The 20,855-nt window shown below is 39.2% G+C and overlaps 1 protein-coding gene across 2 annotated transcripts; it reads right to left on the reverse strand.

Annotated features, from left to right (window-relative positions):
* Positions 1 to 296: 296 nt before the first annotated feature.
* Positions 297 to 19,070, reverse strand: LOC135325076 (proton-coupled zinc antiporter SLC30A5). 2 transcript variants are annotated; one of them, XM_064502546.1, is made up of 16 exons: positions 18,802 to 19,070; positions 18,355 to 18,477; positions 17,265 to 17,331; positions 15,858 to 15,943; positions 14,334 to 14,421; positions 12,482 to 12,569; positions 11,095 to 11,171; positions 10,137 to 10,175; positions 9,138 to 9,426; positions 8,569 to 8,777; positions 6,081 to 6,238; positions 5,264 to 5,393; positions 3,560 to 3,785; positions 1,984 to 2,210; positions 1,616 to 1,744; positions 297 to 949 (listed from the first exon to the last, which is right to left on the reverse strand). In XM_064502546.1, exons 1-16 carry the CDS (start codon positions 18,873 to 18,875, stop codon positions 779 to 781), a joined length of 2,181 nt encoding a protein of 726 aa, XP_064358616.1. In that variant the 5' UTR covers positions 18,876 to 19,070; the 3' UTR covers positions 297 to 778. The 2 variants fall into 2 exon arrangements, with proteins under 2 accessions (XP_064358616.1, XP_064358615.1); XM_064502545.1 differs by having other exon boundaries at positions 10,005 to 10,175.
* Positions 19,071 to 20,855: the final 1,785 nt, after the last annotated feature.

The raw sequence follows: 20,855 nt of genomic DNA on the forward strand, positions 1-20,855 counted from the left end.
CAAAAAGTACAAAATAGTTATTTTACACAGTGTTTTTTTTTTTTGACTAAGTCTGTCCAGGAAACACAAACAAAAACAGTACAAGAAAAGAAAAGCATCTGCCATTCTTATTTCTTCCCATTACTCACTGTTAATATAAGTGGTCGATTTTTATCCTTAAAAAATAGTTTGAGATAAATTAGAATGGTAACATCCATTTGCTTTGATGCAGTGAATTCAAGTTTAGAAACCAGTTTTATATGCAGATGTAATATAAAAACTGTGTATTTCTATTCCTATAAAACAAAGTCTGCAAAAAAGCTTCATATTGTTTATTTTTTACTCCCCATAATAAACATGTAAAGGTTTTTTTAATTCAAAGTCATCTAGCTACATTTGAATGAAAAAAAAGTTTTCACTTGATTCTGTTTCTATCGCAACCTAAATTATTTCCATTTCCCATGGCAAAGGAAATTATAATTATGATGTTCCATACTTATGAGAAAGTATGGAATATATCTGTGCTCATCCACAAGTCGCAAAATTTCTGTTTAATAAACACCAAGTACAGTACTTAAGATTCCCATTATTTCCGCATATACAGCAAATATTCTAGTCCATCTTACTTCTTTTATAAAAGCATCTTGATCCAATTTTAATAAAGATATTATGTTTAAAAAATTCATATATATAGTACATTTGTTTCTGTACATGTATGTGCAAGTTCCTGTGACAAAAAATACAAATATGGAATCCTACAGCTTCACTGTTTACATCCTCTCTATTGAACAGTTTCTTATCACATGATGTAAGTACCATCTTTGTAGTATTTCATGGATTCCAACTGCTGAGTCATTGCAAGGACATCCTGAAATCCTGTACTGAGGCCGGACATGTGTTGAAAATAGGCTTCCTTCTCCACTTGAACCGTTAGGTTGTTTACTCCAGCATCTTTAAGAATTGCTGTAACCTAGGTATTACAGTTAGCATGGTTAACATTAGTACTACATTTTACATATAATGATTTACAGTATTCTGGGTCTGAAATACTATAAATTAAAAAAGCATCATCATAAAGAGTCAATTTTCGGGAAAGTCAGGATAAGCTTCAGAGGGTATGGCTTTGTGACTTCAGCATAACTGCTAATTCTCAGTACCTTGCATACGGAAATGAACATCTTTTGTATTTTAAGAAAGAAAAAAAGAAACCCAGGACAGATAGATCACATTAATAAGCCTGTAATAAACCCATGACTAGCATCCAGATCTCCCCATTTCCCATTTAGTGCCTGCATTGCAGTACCGGACCAACCTAGTCCCCCTTTTCTCAGCAGATGTACTGCCACTTTTAGTAGAACCAAAGACGAGGGGGGGATGCAGGTGTGGGGGAGAAAGGGAATAGATGCATTTTTTTTTGTTTTGGCAGAAGTCTTAGCAAACAAATCTATGTAAATAATCTCAGGATAGGAGACAATGGGAAGTACGGCATTAGAGACCAGCTCTAAGACATTAACTAATACCTACAGAAATAATCACAAACAGCCGCTTCAAAGTTCAGTCTGTGACAGAAATAGGGTTACAGAGTAAGGAATGAAGAGGTAGCAGATGATTAGGGTCTAAAACCATTTCACCTCACCTGCTGTACAATTCTTTGTTCCAACACATCTGACATCACTTGTACATGTATTGTACCTGCTACAACACTCGCAGAGTGACACCAAAAATGAGGATCTCTGTAGGATATGACTCCATCTATTTTTTGAATCTGTAAAGAAAATTACCAACAATTACTTTTAAGAACATATTCTAAACTTCTCTGTGTGCATGAGTATTGCTATGAAATATTTCACAGGGAAAAAGTTGCATCTCTGCAAAATAGATTTTAGACAACATTTTATAAAAAGTTGTCTCAGGTAAAGGTAGCTGTCACACCGAACTACTTGAGTTTAACAGTTATAACTTTGTATGTTTGTATACAAAAACACTTAAAACTTTGGTTCTGACCTTTTCTAAAGCAGCATGCAGATCCTTCTCCTGTTCTGGAGGTATCCTCAGCAAAAGTACTTGACAGGCATCTTTCAACAGTGGGATAACACTGAGAAAAATCAACGTAGCAATAAAAAGAGAGCAGAGTGGATCAGCTATCAGCCATCCAAATTGCTGAATAAATATCGTGGATACGATAACACCAACACTGCCAAGAGTGTCTGCTAACACATGTAGAAATACACCTGAAAACAAAATACACTGGGTGATTAAGTTGAATGCTTCTGTATAAAATAAAGTTTAAAATGTATTTCTGTGTTCATTAGTGGAAACACAGTGGGGTTTATGATACTAACTATACATGCCCAACCTGGTGCAAAAGTAAACAAAACAGTTAGCTTTCTTAATGGTTGACTACAAACTGGTATAAATTACCATTTTCACTCCACACGCAATGATCTAGTCAGGCATTTGCCGATTAAGCCAAACATACAAATGCAGTCTTAAATGTTAGTGGTATTTGCAATATATATCATAATCATTTAACTCCTGATAGAGGGATCGGGATTCATTGATGCTTAACAGAGGATAAAAAGATCACTGTAAATCTACTGCTGTGTTAATGTTGACAGATGTGAATATATCATTCGGATTTATACTCCAACCCTGCTCCAGTTTTATAAATAGATTGTTTAACAGCTGCTGCTAGGAATAATCCTTTATATTGCTTTAATAGTAGCATTCTTAGTGTACACTCGAAGGACACTGAAAAATAACTTCTAACTATTTGTGAGATTAGTGCTACTTCAGTATCAGGATATAAAAGAATGTTGAAATAGTAAGAGGATAAGCAGACTTTACAAAAATGCAAGACAACAGAAGAGTCAATGAAACGATAACTGATGTAAAATAACCAATGAAATATGAGACTACTAGCTAAAATGCTTAAGCTCTGAGAAGCTTACATAAAACACCTCATTCTTTTATAGATTTTAATAAATAAGATGCTTGGTAAGTATTTTCTAAGTAGTAGGGGAAAAGATTTTCTATATTGCCCTTCTCAGTTTCCAATTTTAGCTTTGAAAAAAAATATTTCATCTTATCTTCTGAACCACAAATAGAAGAATATTCTAGATTACTGGTTTGCCTTCCTTCTTCTCCTTCTCATCCCTTCCCCCAGTGTTTTCACAACCAGCTGTCACATGACACCTAGAAGTATGGTAATATCTTTATAGACAGAGATCTTGCACTTGCATTTCTAGGTGGAACTTAGAAACAAAGACTTTAAGGTTTTTCAATCAGGTTTACGATGATTGCGTAAAAATTAATTTTTTTTTATTAGTCCTTAAGAATCATTAACAAGATACCACACAAATCCGACAAAGCTGTGCAAAGCATTTCAAATTATGTTTTTTCAAACCAAACTCATTAATGAATAAAGAGTTTGAGAAATTCATGTATACTACATCAAAAGGTTGTCAAACCACCTCTGGAGGGAGATTCTAAGAACCATGCATAGTTCAGTTTGACTGTGAAAATCAAGATCTGCTGAAGCCCCGGTTATGTTATTTATGATTCAGCAATCTGTACTTGCCTCTCATGTTGGTATTCATGCCTCCTCCAGGAGACCCATGGGAATGCCCATGGCCATGCCCGTGGTCACTGTGGGAATGCCCATGCCCATGGCTGTGCCCATGCCCGTGGTGAGAATGACTGTGATCATGCGAGTGACAGCCTCCGCGAGAAGCCCCATGGGAGTGCGCGTGGCTAAAGGCACAGATACCAACAAGGTTTACTATGAGCCCTCCAACAGAGACTGGCTGCGAGGGAGACAGAAAACAAAAGCCCTTAACTTCATTACATATTGCTAGATGCTCTAGTTTATTTTCTAGAACAAGGTAATCAGAGACACTATATAGTTAATCAAGAAAAACTGTGGAAGCATTTTAGCATCAACAGAAGGATTATTTTAATGTGGATTCCTCATCAGCAAAATTTCCTATGCAAGCTTGTTTTGAAGGAATTTTCTTCTCTCAAAAAAATCTGATTCACTCCATCCTCCCAAAAAAACCCACCCAGTGTCAACCACCAAAATGCAAAACCTAGTATCAACAAATCAGGAGAAGGTAGCAACTTTACTTTTAGGAAGCAGTAATTGATTTTATTTACTTCCAGAAAGAGACAAAATTGTTCAGAAGAGCAAAGCAAAGCTTGTAGTTTAACACTCACTTGCAAAAAAGATTATACAGGAATGATAGCAACTACTGCTTTATAGGCCAAGTTGCACTTTTTATCTGTCTGCAATTTTTTCTACCCCCCTCTTGAAAAGCTGGCCAAGTACAAGAGAATAATCCCAGCTAATAAAGGAGTTAAGAGAGTCCGGCTCAGGGGCTATTATACCCTTCTGTGGATATACAGACAGAACTCACATAGAAGCAGTAAAAACACCTCCACAGCCTGAGCCCCAAAGGAAAAAAAAATCAGTAGTGGGAACAGAACAAATATTGAAGATGGTAGGGGAAGGAGGGAAGAAAAATCAGGCCTAGACTCCAGCAATGCACATGTCTAGTATTACCTATATAAAAATCTTTTCCTGTTACTGAAGAGAACAAAACAGCACAAATTCATTCATTTGGGGGAGAGAAAACAAGTGAAACTGAAAGTGTGAGAAAGAAAACCTAGGACTTGTAGAATTCCACAATCTAAAGCAATTAGAGTGAAGGAAACAGACTATCCCATTTCGGAGGAAAGGGATGGAAGCCTGAAAATTTTAGTGAAGAGTCCCTGAATAGGCTGTGGAAGGTAGCAAGACACATGTGCAGTTAGTCTGGCTACTGACAGCTTCATGATTATGTCACACTAGCACACACAGCATAACTTTCCGAATTCCAGCTGATTTTTGAGGTATCTCAGTTGCAGATAAGTACAAAAACATTTTTGCAGCAACTGACATTGACATACATGACAGCAAAAATTAAGTTTAGTCTTCAACGGAATAATAAATTCCTTAGCACCTTTCACTATAGAAACACTGCCATCTAAGAAGATTAGAGCTGTAACCTCTTTGGAAAAAAAGATAAATTTAACTTTTAAATTATATCACTCCTATATTTTCATACTTTAAAACTAGATATGGTTTGGATTTTAAAATCGGAACTATATGCTAAAAAGTCAAGGCATAGTTTAGGTCTCTTAAGTAGGCAATAAATATTTTTTTTCTTTTTTTTTTTTAAATGAAGATGAACATAAACGAACCATTAAGTGCAAAACAACATTCAAACAGAATGATAAAACTTACTGTTAACATATTTGTATCTATGTCTGGAGGATCTACCAGTCTGGCCACCGATTCCATGAAGACGAAGAAAGCAATTACCATTAGAAAGAGCCCATTAATAAATCCAGAAAGAATTTCTACACGCCCATACCTGAAAGCAAACATATATATACATTTCAGATGGAAGAACAGCTACCTTGAACACATTTCAAAGTTATAATACATTTAAGGCAGCATTATGAACTTATGAAAAGATTAGTTTGATTTTTTTTCCCCTCAATGACACAGAATCATGCATTGATTTCTGGGTTATCTGTTTCTGCCTGTCAGGTGGCTAGATTGCAACTGCCCCTACACCAGTAGTACAGAGCTTTAACAACCTAAGTACTTCCTTTTTAATATATATATATATATATATAAATAAATAAATAAATATACACTGCACATTTAAGGCTTCAAACTACTGTACTAGATGTCTACAGAATTTAGCAATGCAATTTTTGAAAATTTCAGTGGAAGCAAAGTCCCCATATCAACATTGACTTTGAATATATATTTTTTGTTTGACACATACACGTATTTATAGAGAGGCAATTTCTAAATGATATTCACAGTGATAAAGTTTTATTTGTAGAAATTAATGCTAACGAAGTGCTAACATTTCAGAACACTTTTTTGGCTGGGGTAAGAGGGCATTGACGTGACCATGAATGGAAGAGAAAAAGACAAGAAACAAGCATCATTTAAGCATCCTGAACATATCTTTATAGCTGGACATTTTGAGAAGGAGTAAGTAGAAAACTTTTCAGATAGTCCTTAAAAAAGTTAATATACATACCCATAGGAAAATATGCGAGTTGCTTTCCATCTTGTCATTAAAGCGGCAAAAAGCCCCATCACTAAAGCAGAACAATCAAAAAGCATGTGAAATCCATCAGAAATAAGACCAAGGCTATTGGTCCACACTCCATAGAAAAGTTCCACAAAAGTGAATGCCTAAAATGAAAAAAGGTTTGAAGTTATCCCTGAAGATTAAATTTTCATTTAGTATCTTGGTCGTTGCCATGAAGCTCTTTCAAAGGACACTTGCTAGTTTTCAAAGGTATTGTTCAAAGTATTTCTAAACCATTTTGTTTCTCTTCTAAAGAAAACAGGTAATATATTCTGAGTCTACAATGAGACATTCGATGAGACATTTTTTGAACCAACTCCCCCAAAGCCTTAGACCTAAAAAAGCAACCTTCTACAAGAGAAGACCAAAGTTTTTATGTAGGATTGTAAATAGCACTGTGCAGTGTAACTTTTAAGCATTCCATTACTTCACAATTGTAGAGAACCTAACCAGAAAACCATTGTACACTGAAGAATTAGCGATCCACTAACAGTTAACCTGAGTAGGCACAGGCCTGCACTGCGCTGTGCCACGCTGTACGTACAGTTTAGCCTTCAGGCCTGTGTTGTACTGCACATATTCCTTGGCCACAGGATAAACTTAGCCAGCTATTTGTAATGAAGGAGCCTGTAGGCAGCTCCCACTTGGCACTGGCGATTACACCACCTGTGTGTCCTTGTCTTTATCTAAAAGTGCAGAAACAATTTCTCATGGGAACATCCTTTTCATTTGACAGTAGAAATGATGAATAGAATTGTTTTCTATTAAGATAACCCTGTAAGAGCTTAAAAGACCAAAATGGGATATCCTTTTGAAGACTAGATCTGCATGTCATGCTGCACCCTGATTGATGCTTTACAACTCAGGGTTCCCAGCATGTGAAGGAGCATGAGATAATCCATACTAATCCTCTTTTTCCTTATAGTGTTAGCTCTAATAAACAGCATATTATGAGATTCTTTACAGAATCTGAGTGCCTTTCTTACAGGGATCATAACAAACCAGCACCTCCCGATGCAAAGCAACAATGATCTACTCTGACTGGATCTACTACTAGCATAAAAGTAATGCTGTCTCTACATCTATTTCAGTCACACTGTCTATAGAAACAATCAATCAGGAAAGGCAAAACTTGTGTAATTATTGTAGCTACCTGGAAGCCTGGAAGTCATCACTTACAGGCTCATTTTGTAAAAGCCACTGCAAATCATTAAATGATGAAAAAGATCCAGTTGAATTAGGAAAAAAAAAAATCATCTAATCCCTAAAGATGAGAGATTTTTATCTCCTATAAAATACAAACACTTTTAGGTATACATCCTGCCAAGTTATAAATACTTAAAAGAAGGTAGTTGCTCTTCATTTGTTAGACTAGCCTAAGCACTCTATGTAGAGAGATATAATAGCAAATTATCAAGAGAGGTAATATTAAATAATATCTCACATCAACAGGGTGGCTGAAATAACTAAAAATTTAGGAATGCCAACAACTGACCAAATTAATTGCTGTCAATAATTTATTCCTCCGATTTATTTGAATAGGAAAGTCCAATATTGTCTTATCTGATAATGATTTTGGAGTCCTCAAAAAAGCAAGCATTGTTCACAGCAAATCCAAATATTATATCCAAATAACTATCAATTCTGCTATGGATCATGAATCAGAGGGAAGGCTTCAGAAAACCATTTTATTAAAATGCAGTTAAAGTTATTTCCAGTTACTATTTTTTAACAGCTTGTTCTGGAAAAAATTTCCTAACTCATTAGTTGACTGTTTAAATCTTACAAATTAGTTTTGAGAAGGGTATGTGAGGAAACATTTAATACATATTTCTTTCTGTATGTTTTAAATATTCTTTATTAACTGATCTGCCTACGAAGTTAAACTTTCTTCTTTCCTATATTTCAGTTTCCATAATGTAATTCCTCAAGATATAACAGGTGCTTCAAGTATTTCCCCCCTATTTTCTTGGAAAATTGCCATGAAATCCTATCAGTTCTGCTTACTGCATTATCTTTTTCCTATTCTGGAGAGAAAGAGAAGCGAGAAATAAAAGGCTATTCCGAAAATGACATTACTCAATTCCACTGTACTGTTTTGCTATCCCCATCCCTGAAGGCCTCACTAGTTTCAGGTTATCTGCTGGTAACATTGACATACCTCAATCTTGAGTGAGACCCTACTGTTCTAATCATTATACAATTATTTACTTACTGGTACAAGTTATACATAAAACCAGTACCCCATTGTGACAACAAATCAATCAGTCCTGCCACTTATAGTAAGATTGGCATGAGAATCTATTTTAAGATTCCATTTAGTGAGGCTGCTGTATCAACGGTCACTTTAAAAACACAAACAAACATGGGAACCTTTAGAGCAACTCTTCTTACTGTACTATGTGATTAGGTTTGGAAGAAAGCATGCACTTACCAGATTTAGGCACAAGAAGTAGAAGATCTGTCTAGAATCATATTCCTCAAGGATTTGTTTCAGTGACTCTTTAATAAACCGGGGTAACGACTGAGAGCTCTGCTGCAATGCATCACCCATGAAGTTATACAGAGGAGTGCCTTCAGGAGAATAGCCAATAAGGGTGCCTTTCTGCCCTTTCCTGGAGGGGGAGGACAGGATATTGGCAGCTGCAAGGAAACGTATTGAAGTTTTTGTTGCTGTTTCTAAGCTTCACAGCAATTTTATAATGCAAGTGTTCGAAGATTATGTGCAATACTAAGGCAGCAAAGTGATTATCAACTTCATCTTGAGGTTTACCATTAGATTTTACTGCTATGTTAGATTAGATCATCACTTCCACAATAGAAAAACAGATCTATTATATTCCTTTTTGTAGGCAGTAAAACAGAACAAAATTGCATGTCCATGTATTCAAAGAAACCCATAAAAGCTCATTCAAAAGAATTTTGACCAGAGACATTTTCAGAATGGGTTCCAAGTAACACAGACAAATTTAACAGATTTATTAAAAGATAAATAATACGTACATAAAATGAAGAAAACAGCACTCACTACCACTCCTCCAGAAAGAACGTGCTCTGTGCTTTCATGGTGTGGTGGCTTGTTCATAGCTCGAAGCTGGTCTGTTATTGGATGTGTCCAAAAGTTGCCAAAAAGCAGTGCGCTAATGAAAATGAGGAAGGATCCATATCGAGCACACTTGGAAGCTTCCATCTTGACAGAGCATATAGACTCCACATAGAAATCCAGGATCACAACAAAAAAGATGACTGTTATGAAAGGCATGATGAGAGAAGACCAGGACTCTACTTTACTCTGAAACAAAAAATGTATTTCAAACAGGATTGTTCACTATCAGATCAGTTGTATATGCAGCATTAAATCTAGTGCACTTTCTTTATAAATAATTTCAACAATACATCAACATAAATAGTTCTATCATAGAAAACCAGTATTCAAACTATAGAAAGACACATATAAGTAAGGAGCATTACAGTAGCTTATTTAAAATACTTTCATAGGTGTAAAAGAAATATCATATTTGCATTGGTTTACTCTCCCTGAAAAGGAAGGCATAATGAATATGTTTTTAAATTACAGTATATACTCAGGAAAAAAGAGCCCTGTATTTATATAGCCATTAATCCTTGTACAATGTTAGTAGAAGAATCCAGGATATAACGTCTGAAGCCAGAAAGAGGAAATAAAGTTATCATGCAAAGACGTGCATCAAATACAGAAAACTATTTCAAATACAGAGCTTATTAGAAAAGCAAAGATTAAAACACCTTTAAGACCACCAAAGTTGTCAAGGAAAGATTTAAGTCACTCTTCACGAGCTGAAGCATTACAGAAAATGAGTTATGTTGGTTAATGTGTACTTGCTGTATTACCTCTGTTGTAAGAGAGAGGACGACGACCCATGGGCACAACAGAAGGACAGAAACAAGATGAGACAAAGCTTGTAGACGCTTGGCTCCACCTATATCTACAGAGAGCTTTCGGGAAGCCATGTGAAAACCAACCTTGCAACACAACGCCAGCACCAGAAGCAGCACTCCTCCCTGAAAACAGAAAGGGATTCTGTTAGCATTTCTTATGAGCTGAATACCTCACTCCAAAAAACCACAGTATTTACATTAAAAAAATACACTTTCCCTATCTACAAAAAGTGTTGAAAGTCCATGTTAAGCTCAAAAATGTCATGTCACTTGAGCCTTTTCTAATACTTTCACAATCTTTTCATTCCCTTACCTTTATTTGTACCCTCAGATATACTTCACAATACTTCACAATATTTTCATTCAAAATTGTTCCATAAATGAATCACAAGACACTCCACACACAGAAACAGCCTCCTATCACTCTTAGATCACACGTGCTCTGTGCATAGTTAACCAGTCTCGCACTCAAACATCTAATTTATTTTCACATTAACACTTTCTCAGCTGCTACAGATGTTCAGGGTTCCCTCGCCCCGTTTCAGTCCCCAATACACCCACTTCAGCAACAAGACTAACCTAACAGACAAGCTCAATCACCCAGGTCAGTCCCACACAGTAAGATTCTGATACACAGTTACTCATCCCACCAATTATAATAGGATTATACTATTGAGACACAGAAGTATCAGAATCTTTGTCTTCAAATACAGGCCCCTAACCTAAAGGAAAGGCTGGGGAAGAATAAAGAAGCAGCAACAAAACATTGTATATTGTATGGTTTGGCTTGCTGCATGTTTCAGTTCATTCCTAGTTTGTGTTCAGCTGAAATCTAATTGGCTCTTATTCAACAAGGACGTAAAAAAATCACAGTGCTGGTTCTGTTCCAGCTGGGAAGGGGGCAGAGGCAGGGGAACGTACGTCGAATTTTCTTGCTGTTTTTGATTCAGGTTTGGCTTAACTCCCCACTCTGAGCTACTGAAATTCCTACCAATAAAACTTAGATAAATACCAGCCAACTAAAAAACAAGAAGTTATTTACCTTGTGATCTGCAACACCCAGGAAAGCAATGATTGTATACAGAACATGGGTAAGAGCACTGTCATGGTGCCCTTCAGCTAAATAAAAAAAATTAAGGAAGAATTTTATTTTGATTTTTTTTTTAAACCAAAGAACACATAGAGGTAGCAAAAGACCACAGAAAGCAAAAGAAAGCAAACTGAGCTTTGAAGTTTGGTAGATCCCTAAAGTTCAGAAAGGAAGAAAATGTTTCCACAAAAGATAAGTAGTTAAAAGTATTTGAAAAAAATAAGTATTTTAAAATATTAAGGCAGAGTCTCTTTAAATAGTGCATACAAGGTAGTCACGATACATGGCTTAATGCTTTAATTCAGGCAACATAACAGAATAAACTCAATAGCATTAAAAGCTAGATTCATTTTCACTAAAAGCATTATAACAGTGAAGTGTCTAAAATTTGATCATTTCTTTTGAGTTTATAAATATTGAAACTTTAGAAAGTTAGACTAATTAACAAGCACAATCCAGCAAATATTGAAGTAATGATAGCTTTTCACAAATCAACTAGAGGGCACTTTAACAATGAATTTACTCACTGAAAACTCAGTTGATTAATCAAAGTTATTTCTGAATATACCATTTGCCTCTGTAATTCCATGCTCTTTTCATTCTTGAGAAAGTTGACCCTCACCTTGCTATCAGCTATGGGCTTTGTTGTTACTGTCCATCCTTAGATGTACCACTTTTTTCCAATACACCTAATTAAGATGAGATGACTTCTTGGAAACTTACTTCTGAAAAACTTCCAATTTATGCATTGGCTTAGGAACCATGTTTATCAGCTTTCATTTGCAGCTTAGACTCCATCGTTGCTGAAGCTATTGCAGGGTATTTCACATTGCTTTTCAGCCTAGCAGCTGAACTGAGACAACTACCATATTAGTAAGAGTACAAAACTATCTTTCTGGATATCCTGAAAAGATTGTCAGCCAGGCCAGCCAACCATTTATTGAAAACTCTTAAGCAATAGCCACTATTTCTAGAATTTCTCCAAGAGGAAAGCTGATCAAGAAAGCTTCTAGCAATCCTAAGTGATCTGATATGAGCAAACAGGAAAGGGATCCATAACTACAATTTAACTCAGAATACAGTTACAGATTTTATCACCAAAGTAATCAATGCCATTCAATTGACTATAAATATCAGCGTTTTTACATATAAAAGTAAAATCTTGTACTGTAGCAGTCTTGTAAGTGAGGATTCCTATCAAGAAAAATATATGCACATTTAATTTGGCACATTCAACTTAGCATTCTGTTCTCTCTGCTCCTATACTCAAACACAATGCTTCTGACAGGCATTGTCAGTTAAGATTTTTATTCTCCCCACGCATAACAAGAAAGGATACGATGTTCTGCTATTTTAGCCATGAGATCATCATTATCAAAAAGCAATAGGCAGATGACAGCTATGATGAAAAACGCAGCACCTCTTGTCTAGAAAAAAAAAAAACATTTTTATGACATGCTGTAATTGATAAATGTTAAAGATTCCGGGAAGTGTTCCCCCCTTCCTGGTCAATGTAAGCATATCGTTTCTCTTATTCAACCAAAAAAGAAAAAACATTTTTTGAAAAAGTGACCTTGACAATATAATTTTATACTAATTTAGGTCTTCAGACATGCCAGGTAAGCTGGGGCAAACCACCACTGCAACAAGCTAGGAGACTGTATGTTATGAATATCAAGCCTGACTGTTTCTTTCTTCATGGTGTACTTCCGCCAGAACACACAGTTGCTTCAGCATGATGGTTTAATACTTGGTGGTATCAAGGGGCTATAAACAAGTCGTAGCTTAAAAGTGGACCAAGTGTCAAATTTTGTCCAACGGGAGGCAACAGCTAGAGCACTGTGCAAATGCTCCAAGGAAGCAGAGTTCTTCAGTGCTGTCCTGTGAAAGGGACAGAGGGAGCCCAGCATCCTCTGCTTTCATCACCCTGACTTAGAACATTACACTTTTTGTATTTACCATCTTCATGAAACATAGATCCACAGCTAAAAACTATTGTTATGATAATTTCTGAAGTCAAATTTGGCTACCACATTCTTGTTTCAGAAAGTCAGCTGACTTTTCTTTAGATTTTAGCTGATTTCACAAAGCTTAAACATTCAGAAGATGGGGTTATCATTCCCTTGGTTTGGCCTTACTAGGCATGCAGCTCAGCTACCAAGTGTAAGCTTCTAACATACAGATTCACAAAGAACCTCTGCAAAGTTCTACATTTATCATTTAAGCGTCTGGTTGGAGAAAGTTTATCTTCGAGATAGTTTTATGTTGGAGGCCCTGAACATTGAAAATTTTTTGGTAAAGTGTCAGAAAGAGCAGAGAGGTGTGCCACTCACTCCATTCTAAGCCCAGTTTACAAGTGGTCAGGGCATTCCAACAGAAGTTACAACACAGACTTTGAAATAGCCTGAGGCAGCACAAAAGGCAGACTGCCTCTTACACAGCAATACCTTAGTCTCTGGTATGTGATATAAGGTAGTTTCCTTCAACTATGACTATTTTTGAGTGAAAGTGGCCATGACTGCTAGGTGCTGGGATGAGCTCATTACCTGCAGGACTCATTAGGCAGAATTAGACAATACCCATGAAACTGAACATGTAATGTAATGTAATGAACAGGTAAAGGATGTTTCATGTATAGATCTCTGATTAAGTGCAAGATTGGGGCCAATAATTCAGCAGACACAGGCCCATGCAGAACTTAATCAGAGAACTCCTTGGCAGAAAAAAAAGTGTATGTATGTGGAAAGCTACAGAATACTGAGGAGTCTAGGCAAGAATCTGGAGGCTTTATTCCCGGACTTCAGTGCCTCAAGGCCAAGACCACTTCAGGTACACACAATCCTTTTGTCAATTTGAACCCAAAATCCCTGTACGAAGAATGCTGAAGTGAGAAACCACATTCAAGGTTTTTTTCTGCCTACAAACAAAAAGACTTCTCACATGTCTGTCATGGATCTTAAACAACTTCACCTACTCTTTCTCCCTCAGTGTATGCCATCTTTCTTATTTCAAGTAGTACATCTTATAATTGCACCACTATCAAAACTAAGAATTGCAGGGTTTTTATTTATTTATTTATTATTATATTTCACAAACATAGATCTGAAATACTGTTTGTTCTGGGTAAAGAAGAGATACTTGTACTTCTAGCATACAATGGCTTTTACTTTTTTCAGAATATATTTAAATACCTTTGCTGGTCCTCCACCTGAACTTGTGAACAGAACACCAAGGAGTGATAGCACAACCACATCACTGTGCTCAAACAGCAACAATGTCCTATACAAAAAATAAAGAAAAGACAACAGACATAAGCACTTAGCTCATTTACAAGGCAATTGCTGCACAAGCTTCATATATATTATTTCAGCTAAAACTCAGTGGAATGGAGATCAGAGATTTAACCTACAATTTTTACAGCAAGTTTAAAAAATTCGAAAGGATAACTGCAAATCCAAAGCCTTCACCAGAAACAGATCTAGCTGGTGACAGCTAGACATGCCACAAAACAAAGAATTTCCTAGCTGAAGTAACAAATTACAATTATTCATTTATGGATTACTTCAAATTGTAATCTTTTTGTAGCGCAACAAGATACTAACTTGCTCAAGGTGAAATTAATATTCCCATGACAATACCTTATGTAAACTAAAGTTTGTACTTTCTGGCTCCCCAAAAAAGCAGCCCTGCTCTGCTATATTACATCCTGCTTATTGAGCTGTTGATGGTCCAGTAGTTTATGCACCCCCAGAGCCTCTTAATGGCTGAAATTGAGAATTGAAATTGAATTTGAATTGAAATTGAGACTTGCATGCTGTCTCCTTCAGGTAGCAAGGACCAACTGACAAGCTGTATTGACAGCTTTCCAGAGCAGAACACAAAAGTAAGTCTCTGTCAAGTCTACCAAATGCTTCTGCTGTTCTCTTCAGTATAGCAATACAGCCTAATAGGGACCATGTCAGTGGTTCTGTTTGTAAGACTGTCAGCAATCAGAAAGACACTACAGTACTTATTTAAGAAATCTTCTTATACTTAGGCATGCCTTCTCCTGCGCAAAAGAAAGTTTCGATTTGACAAAATGCATCATTTAAGGCTCTCCTTTCACTCTCACTTTTCTAAACTGTTAACCTTCATTTTGGCAGTCTAACATTTTTTTTTATTGTTATGATGAAATTCATCAGTACTGCTAACAAATACCACAAGTGATCATATGCACTACTGCTACCAAATTGCAACACAGCACAGGCATAAAATCGGAGACTAAAACAGGGCCTTGCAACAAATGAGGAAATGAATTTAGTCACCTGACAGAGTAATACAAACTGCTATTGGTAGCTGCCAAGCCATGGATTTCAACAGTTAAGTAAACAAGTGTGATTACAGAGATAAGACTAGGGAAACAATGAAAACCACAGTCAGCACAATAGGCAGTAATCTTACTGTATCAGTCATATCAACAATTTAAGCACTATGAAGAGTGTCACTGGCATCTTGTCAAAGAAAGGATAAGGAGAATTATGAGACATTTCTATGTAGCTCTTTCCAAGCACAACAGAATTTACAGGAAAAAGCACAAATGTCATTTTAAAATTCAAAAAAGCAAGCGTCTGGCATCACGGGCTGACAGATAGAAAACGAAAAACAACATGCAACACACGGAGAGGTCACAAAAATTAGCTTAAAAAGATAAAGCATTATTTACTGTACACATTTACCTCAGTGGTCCACAAAGAGTAAGGCCAAAAAACCACAAGAGTGAAATGATACATCCCACAACAGCATGCTTCAAAATTTTGATCCACTACAAAAGAAAGATATTTCATTATCATTTCCTCCACAGTTTCAAAATAAACCCCATTGTTAATTCTTCTAGCACAGTGGCTCCAGAACTAGAGAGGAAAATATGCTCTGCAAAGCATGCAAAATGTGGAGTATGATTACCCCCTTCTTGCCTCCTTTGCAAGCAGTTAAAGCTCGTTTGGACAAAATAAAAATCGGAGTTTTTTACTTCTTCCCTACTAGATTCTATAGTACAGTTTGAGAGCTCTTCAAAAAACAAATAAACAATCCCCAGGCTTTTAGATACAGGCTGAAGAACTGTGATCATTTACCTATCAAAAACTGTTTATTTTGTAATATATCGTATACATCTGATAGACACACAATGCTAGCTAAAACATCCAAGATAAAGAGACTAAGATCTTAAGTCTACAAATATTTATGATATGTTTAATTCTTTCTTCAGGAAGTAATGTGTAATTCAACTGGGACTTGGTAAACTTTAAATGCAAGTCTTTAAACAGTTCATTTTTGGAAATACATTAAAGATGACAAAGTGCCTACAACAAATATCACACCTCCAAAATCTAGAATTTAAGGCTTTTTAGCAAAACAGAAAGCCTAAACGGACAGATTTTTCTGAATACAAATCAAAGATGTGATTTATTTCTATTCACGCTTTAAAATTCTACCAAAACATCTAATCATAAAAGCAGTTACATTTGGAAGGTTTCTGAGGCTATCCTTCAGATTCTGTCCATGTAGCATACACTGATAAGAGCAAATATTGCGCGTGTATGAAGTTTTTGCACACACAATTGCATATAAACAAGATGAACAGGGAAGAGGTGAAAGAAGAGAAAGATTATTTCTTTCAAATAGCAGGGTCCAATTTGAGCCCATCTCTGATCTCTCTGCAGACTGGAAACTCAACACAAGTCTGAAGAGCAAACAGGCTGGACCCTCAACACAATGCAGCATGGAAAAAGCACTCTCACGAAGGAGGCGCAACTTCAGCACTTCTGCATTCTGACAGTCCAGGACTTGCCATTCTGGAATCGTCAGAATCAGCTAAACAGACAGAAGAAGTTCTTTTTAAAAATCCCATTCTCAAAGCAGATGCTTGCGTGGAGTCAGAGACCAACCTTTTCACCGTACTCTCAACTATTCGCATGACAGCTGAAAAAACTAAAAATGCAGATCAGTTAAATGTTTCTGGAAATTGCAGCCATGTTTTCCAAATCAAATAACCTTCTTCCCACTTTTTGGGCAATTTCTGGTAAGTCATGTTGTCAAAAATATCTACAAAGATGTAAATTACTATTACATATATGCCAACTCACCTGACGCTTTGTTACCACTTTTCCAGAAGAAAATGGTTTTTGAAACAAAACCATAAAAAACGCAGACCTGTTAAAAGGAGAACATTTTCTCTGATCAACTCTAAATAACTAAGTTTCTCCCTTCTCACATCAGACTCAGTTTCCACTAAAAAACAACAGTGACCACACTCACTATTTGCATTCTCTCTACTGCTTTACTTATATCTGGTATCAACAAAAGAGTTCATGCAGGTGAAATTCAGTTCTGGTCAATTCTACACAAAAGTTCTTTAGAGAATAGCTAATGAGAAGTTTTTCCATGATTTATAAAGACCAAAATAACTGATCTCCTCAGACAGAAAAGTTTTGAGAAATACAGTTACAATACTAATATTAAATTTTTATTAGCGAGGTACATATACCCAAAAGCTTCTCCATATATGGAACACTGAATACACAATCTTGTTAGAAATAGTATGAAAGAATATACTCCTTTCTCCACTGTGATCAAGAACAAGCAAAGGGGAGAGAAGCTACAGTGTTTGGGAACACTCAAGTGAGAAGCACAGAAATGTAAACAAAAATTTAAATAATAGGTAAGAATGTGGTAGACAACTCTGCCAGGTTTATTACAGAAATGGTCTTCTACAACATATCAGCTGAACATGAAGCAAGACTGTGGCTGCCTGCTGGCAAAGGCTGATGCTGTAACACTTGCTACCAGTTTCTAGACTTTAGTTCCCAATCAGGGAAAGATGGCAGTTGAAGCACACAGACACTACAGAAATGTAAGCGATAAAGAAGAAAGCTTGTCTTCTATACTTGTCATAAGAAAATTTGGAAGCAGTTGAATTTTCTATGCTCAGAACTGTCACAGCATCATCCATTTTAAAGTAGCACAGACTTCAAAGTTTCTGAAATTACAGTGAGTATGTTTAAGAAGCAAAAACATTACGATCAGAACATTACTGGATCCACCACTATGCCTTTTCCCCTTCAATTAATCTAAACAAAATGCAATGCAAAGTATGAGCTTGACATGGACAAAAAATTACACAGAAAAAACACGCTGAAACTAGAGTATACAAGGCTTTGCCGTAAGCACACTCACCCCAGTTTCACTATAAAGATGAACTGTACAAGGTGGACCACTTTCAGAAGATCATAGGATTCAAACAGCCCCAAGGCCTTTAGAAACTTGGAGAAGCACAGCAACACGATGTACCGGGTCAGCCTGCAGGAGAGAAGACGAGAGGCGTTTCGAGCCACCGCGCCCACTTAACCGCCCGCCCTAGGGAAGGGGAGCGCGGAGCCCCACTGATGGGGCGCACGGCGCAGCGAGGGCACCCCCGGCCCCTCCGCAAACACCGGCTCCCGGCGCCAGAGGCCCCAGCGACTCAGGCGGAGAAGGCCGCCCCGCTCCCGGCACCCCCGGCACGGCCAGGGGCAGCGCCCACGGCGGGGGAGGACGAGGACGGGACCGGCACCGGGACGGCGACCTCCCCACTCCCCCCCCGCGCGAGGCCGCCCCGAGGCCCCCTCCCGCCGCGGCCGTTACCGGGCGCTGGGCACATCCACGGGCCCCAGCACGCCGCCGGCGGCCAAGGCCTGGCCGCTGTACTTCTCCTCCATGACGCGGCAGCGGGGAGGGACGCGGGGGGACCCTCAGGAGCCGCCTCGGCCCCCTCCCCCGCCGCGGGGGCGCCTCATCCTCCTCCGCCAGGCAGGCGCGGGGGGCGGGTGAGGGGAGCCGCCCGCCCTCCGCCGCGCGCGCGCGCACCCCGCCGCCGGGCGCACGCGCGCAGGCGCCCGGAGCGGAAGGGGCGGGCACGCGGGGCGCGCCACGTCCGCAGCCGCCGGAACCGCTCACTGCCGCGCGCGGGAGGGGGGAGGCGGGATGGCGCTTCCCCCCCCCCCCCGGCGGCCCGATGGGGTCGCCCGAGCGGCGTCTCCTTCGGCGACCCCCAGCAGCCGGGCGGGAGGGGCGAAGGGCCGGGCCGGGCCGCGCCGGGCCGCGCCGCGCCTCGCCGCGCCTCGCCTCGCCTCGCCGCGCCTCGGCCCCTCGTGGGGGTCCCCGCCGCCATGCGCGGAGACCAGCTCCGGCTGCAGCTCCGTTTTGGGGCTCGTCCCGTCACGGCAGAGCGTCCCCAGGCGTTGTCCCGACGCGCAGCGCGGCGCCTGCGGGCGGTGAACGGCGGGGGCGCGTGGGAGGGCCCGCGGCGTCGCCCCCCACTCGTCCCGTGGCGGAAACCTGCCCCCGCGCTGCCCAGAGCAGGGCCCCGCCGCCCCGGCCTGGCGGAGTTGGGCTGCCCTGTACTGCCGATGGCCTCGTGCCTTCTGGTCCGCTTTTATGTGTGCAAGTGCTTTTTTGCCTCTGGGGCTTCCTATTGCTTGTCATGCAGCTACTGCAGCCCCGTGCTTTAGGATTAAATACCAAAATGCCGAATTAAATCGCTCCCTCGTGTGTGGCCATCAGCCTGCTCCACCGACTGGTCGACGATGCCACAGACAGCCCGTGCTGGGGCACCCGGTGCTGCGTGCTCGCGCTTGGGGCATGCAGCCACCTCCACGGGCGCTGCGGACGGCTGCCGGAGCAGGCGGCCCCACTGGCACGTCCTGCTCTGACAGTCGGCCAGGATGGTATTACCCACCAAAGGGTGAGCTCCTGCGCTGCTCTCTAGCGGGCTCGGTCCCCGCTTCTTGGGAGCTTGGCAACTGCAAAGGTTCTTACAAGATTCTTCATTTTTTACTCCTAGAACCAGCCTTACTGCAGCTTGTGTGAACCGAGTAAAAGCACAAGTCACTCACTGATAGAAACAGTATAACTCGAGCAAAACATTTTGCTTTAGTTTGGAAGAAAGGATGATTTTTGGTCTGTAGTGAAGGGGAGCTCTTTATTTCTCCTCTGGTTTCTCTCCTCGCTGCCCCATGTTCTGGGTACAGATTGTCGGGGAGCAGAAGTGAGCAGGAGCCACAGATCTTTGCCTCGGTTGTCTGCAGCGCTCAGTGTACATGAGGAAAAAAGGTGTTGATGGAGAAACTGTCTTTGAATCTGAGAGTTAACGCCCTAAATAGATTTTAAATATCAAAGAGGAAACGCTTCCAAGAAGTACTGCTAGTAGCAATGAGAAGAATTTCTAGAATGATTAATCTGATAAAAGTACAGATACATGAAGCTAAACACTAGATCAAGAGTTCTCCTTTCCTTTGTTTACAAGATTAGCCATTTAATTTAAACATATTGATCAAAAAGTTTTCATCATCTATCTAGCTCATTTTTTCAAGTATCGCAATGGACTGCTAGAAATAGTCTGTCTCCAGCAGTACAGTTTAAATAATATTAGGTGAGTTTAAAATAGCAGACAACAATTAATAGTCATTCTTGCAGTAATGATGGAAGTGTCAGCCTTAGACCAGATGAAGGATTAGACTGTTTTTTGCGCCGTGGTCTTTCTGGGTGGGATTCAGCTGCCTGTACAGAGGCATCTGCCATGTGCCATCAGCCCTCCCTAAAGCATCTTGGTTGGGCTTCAACTACAGGTCCAGCAAGACGTATGTCTCCCATAGGTCCTATGTTATATCTGCCATTTCCATGAGTATGTCTTGGATACA

The sequence above is a fragment of the Dromaius novaehollandiae genome, chromosome Z, assembly GCF_036370855.1.
Source record: "Dromaius novaehollandiae isolate bDroNov1 chromosome Z, bDroNov1.hap1, whole genome shotgun sequence".
NCBI lineage: Eukaryota > Metazoa > Chordata > Aves > Casuariiformes > Dromaiidae > Dromaius > Dromaius novaehollandiae.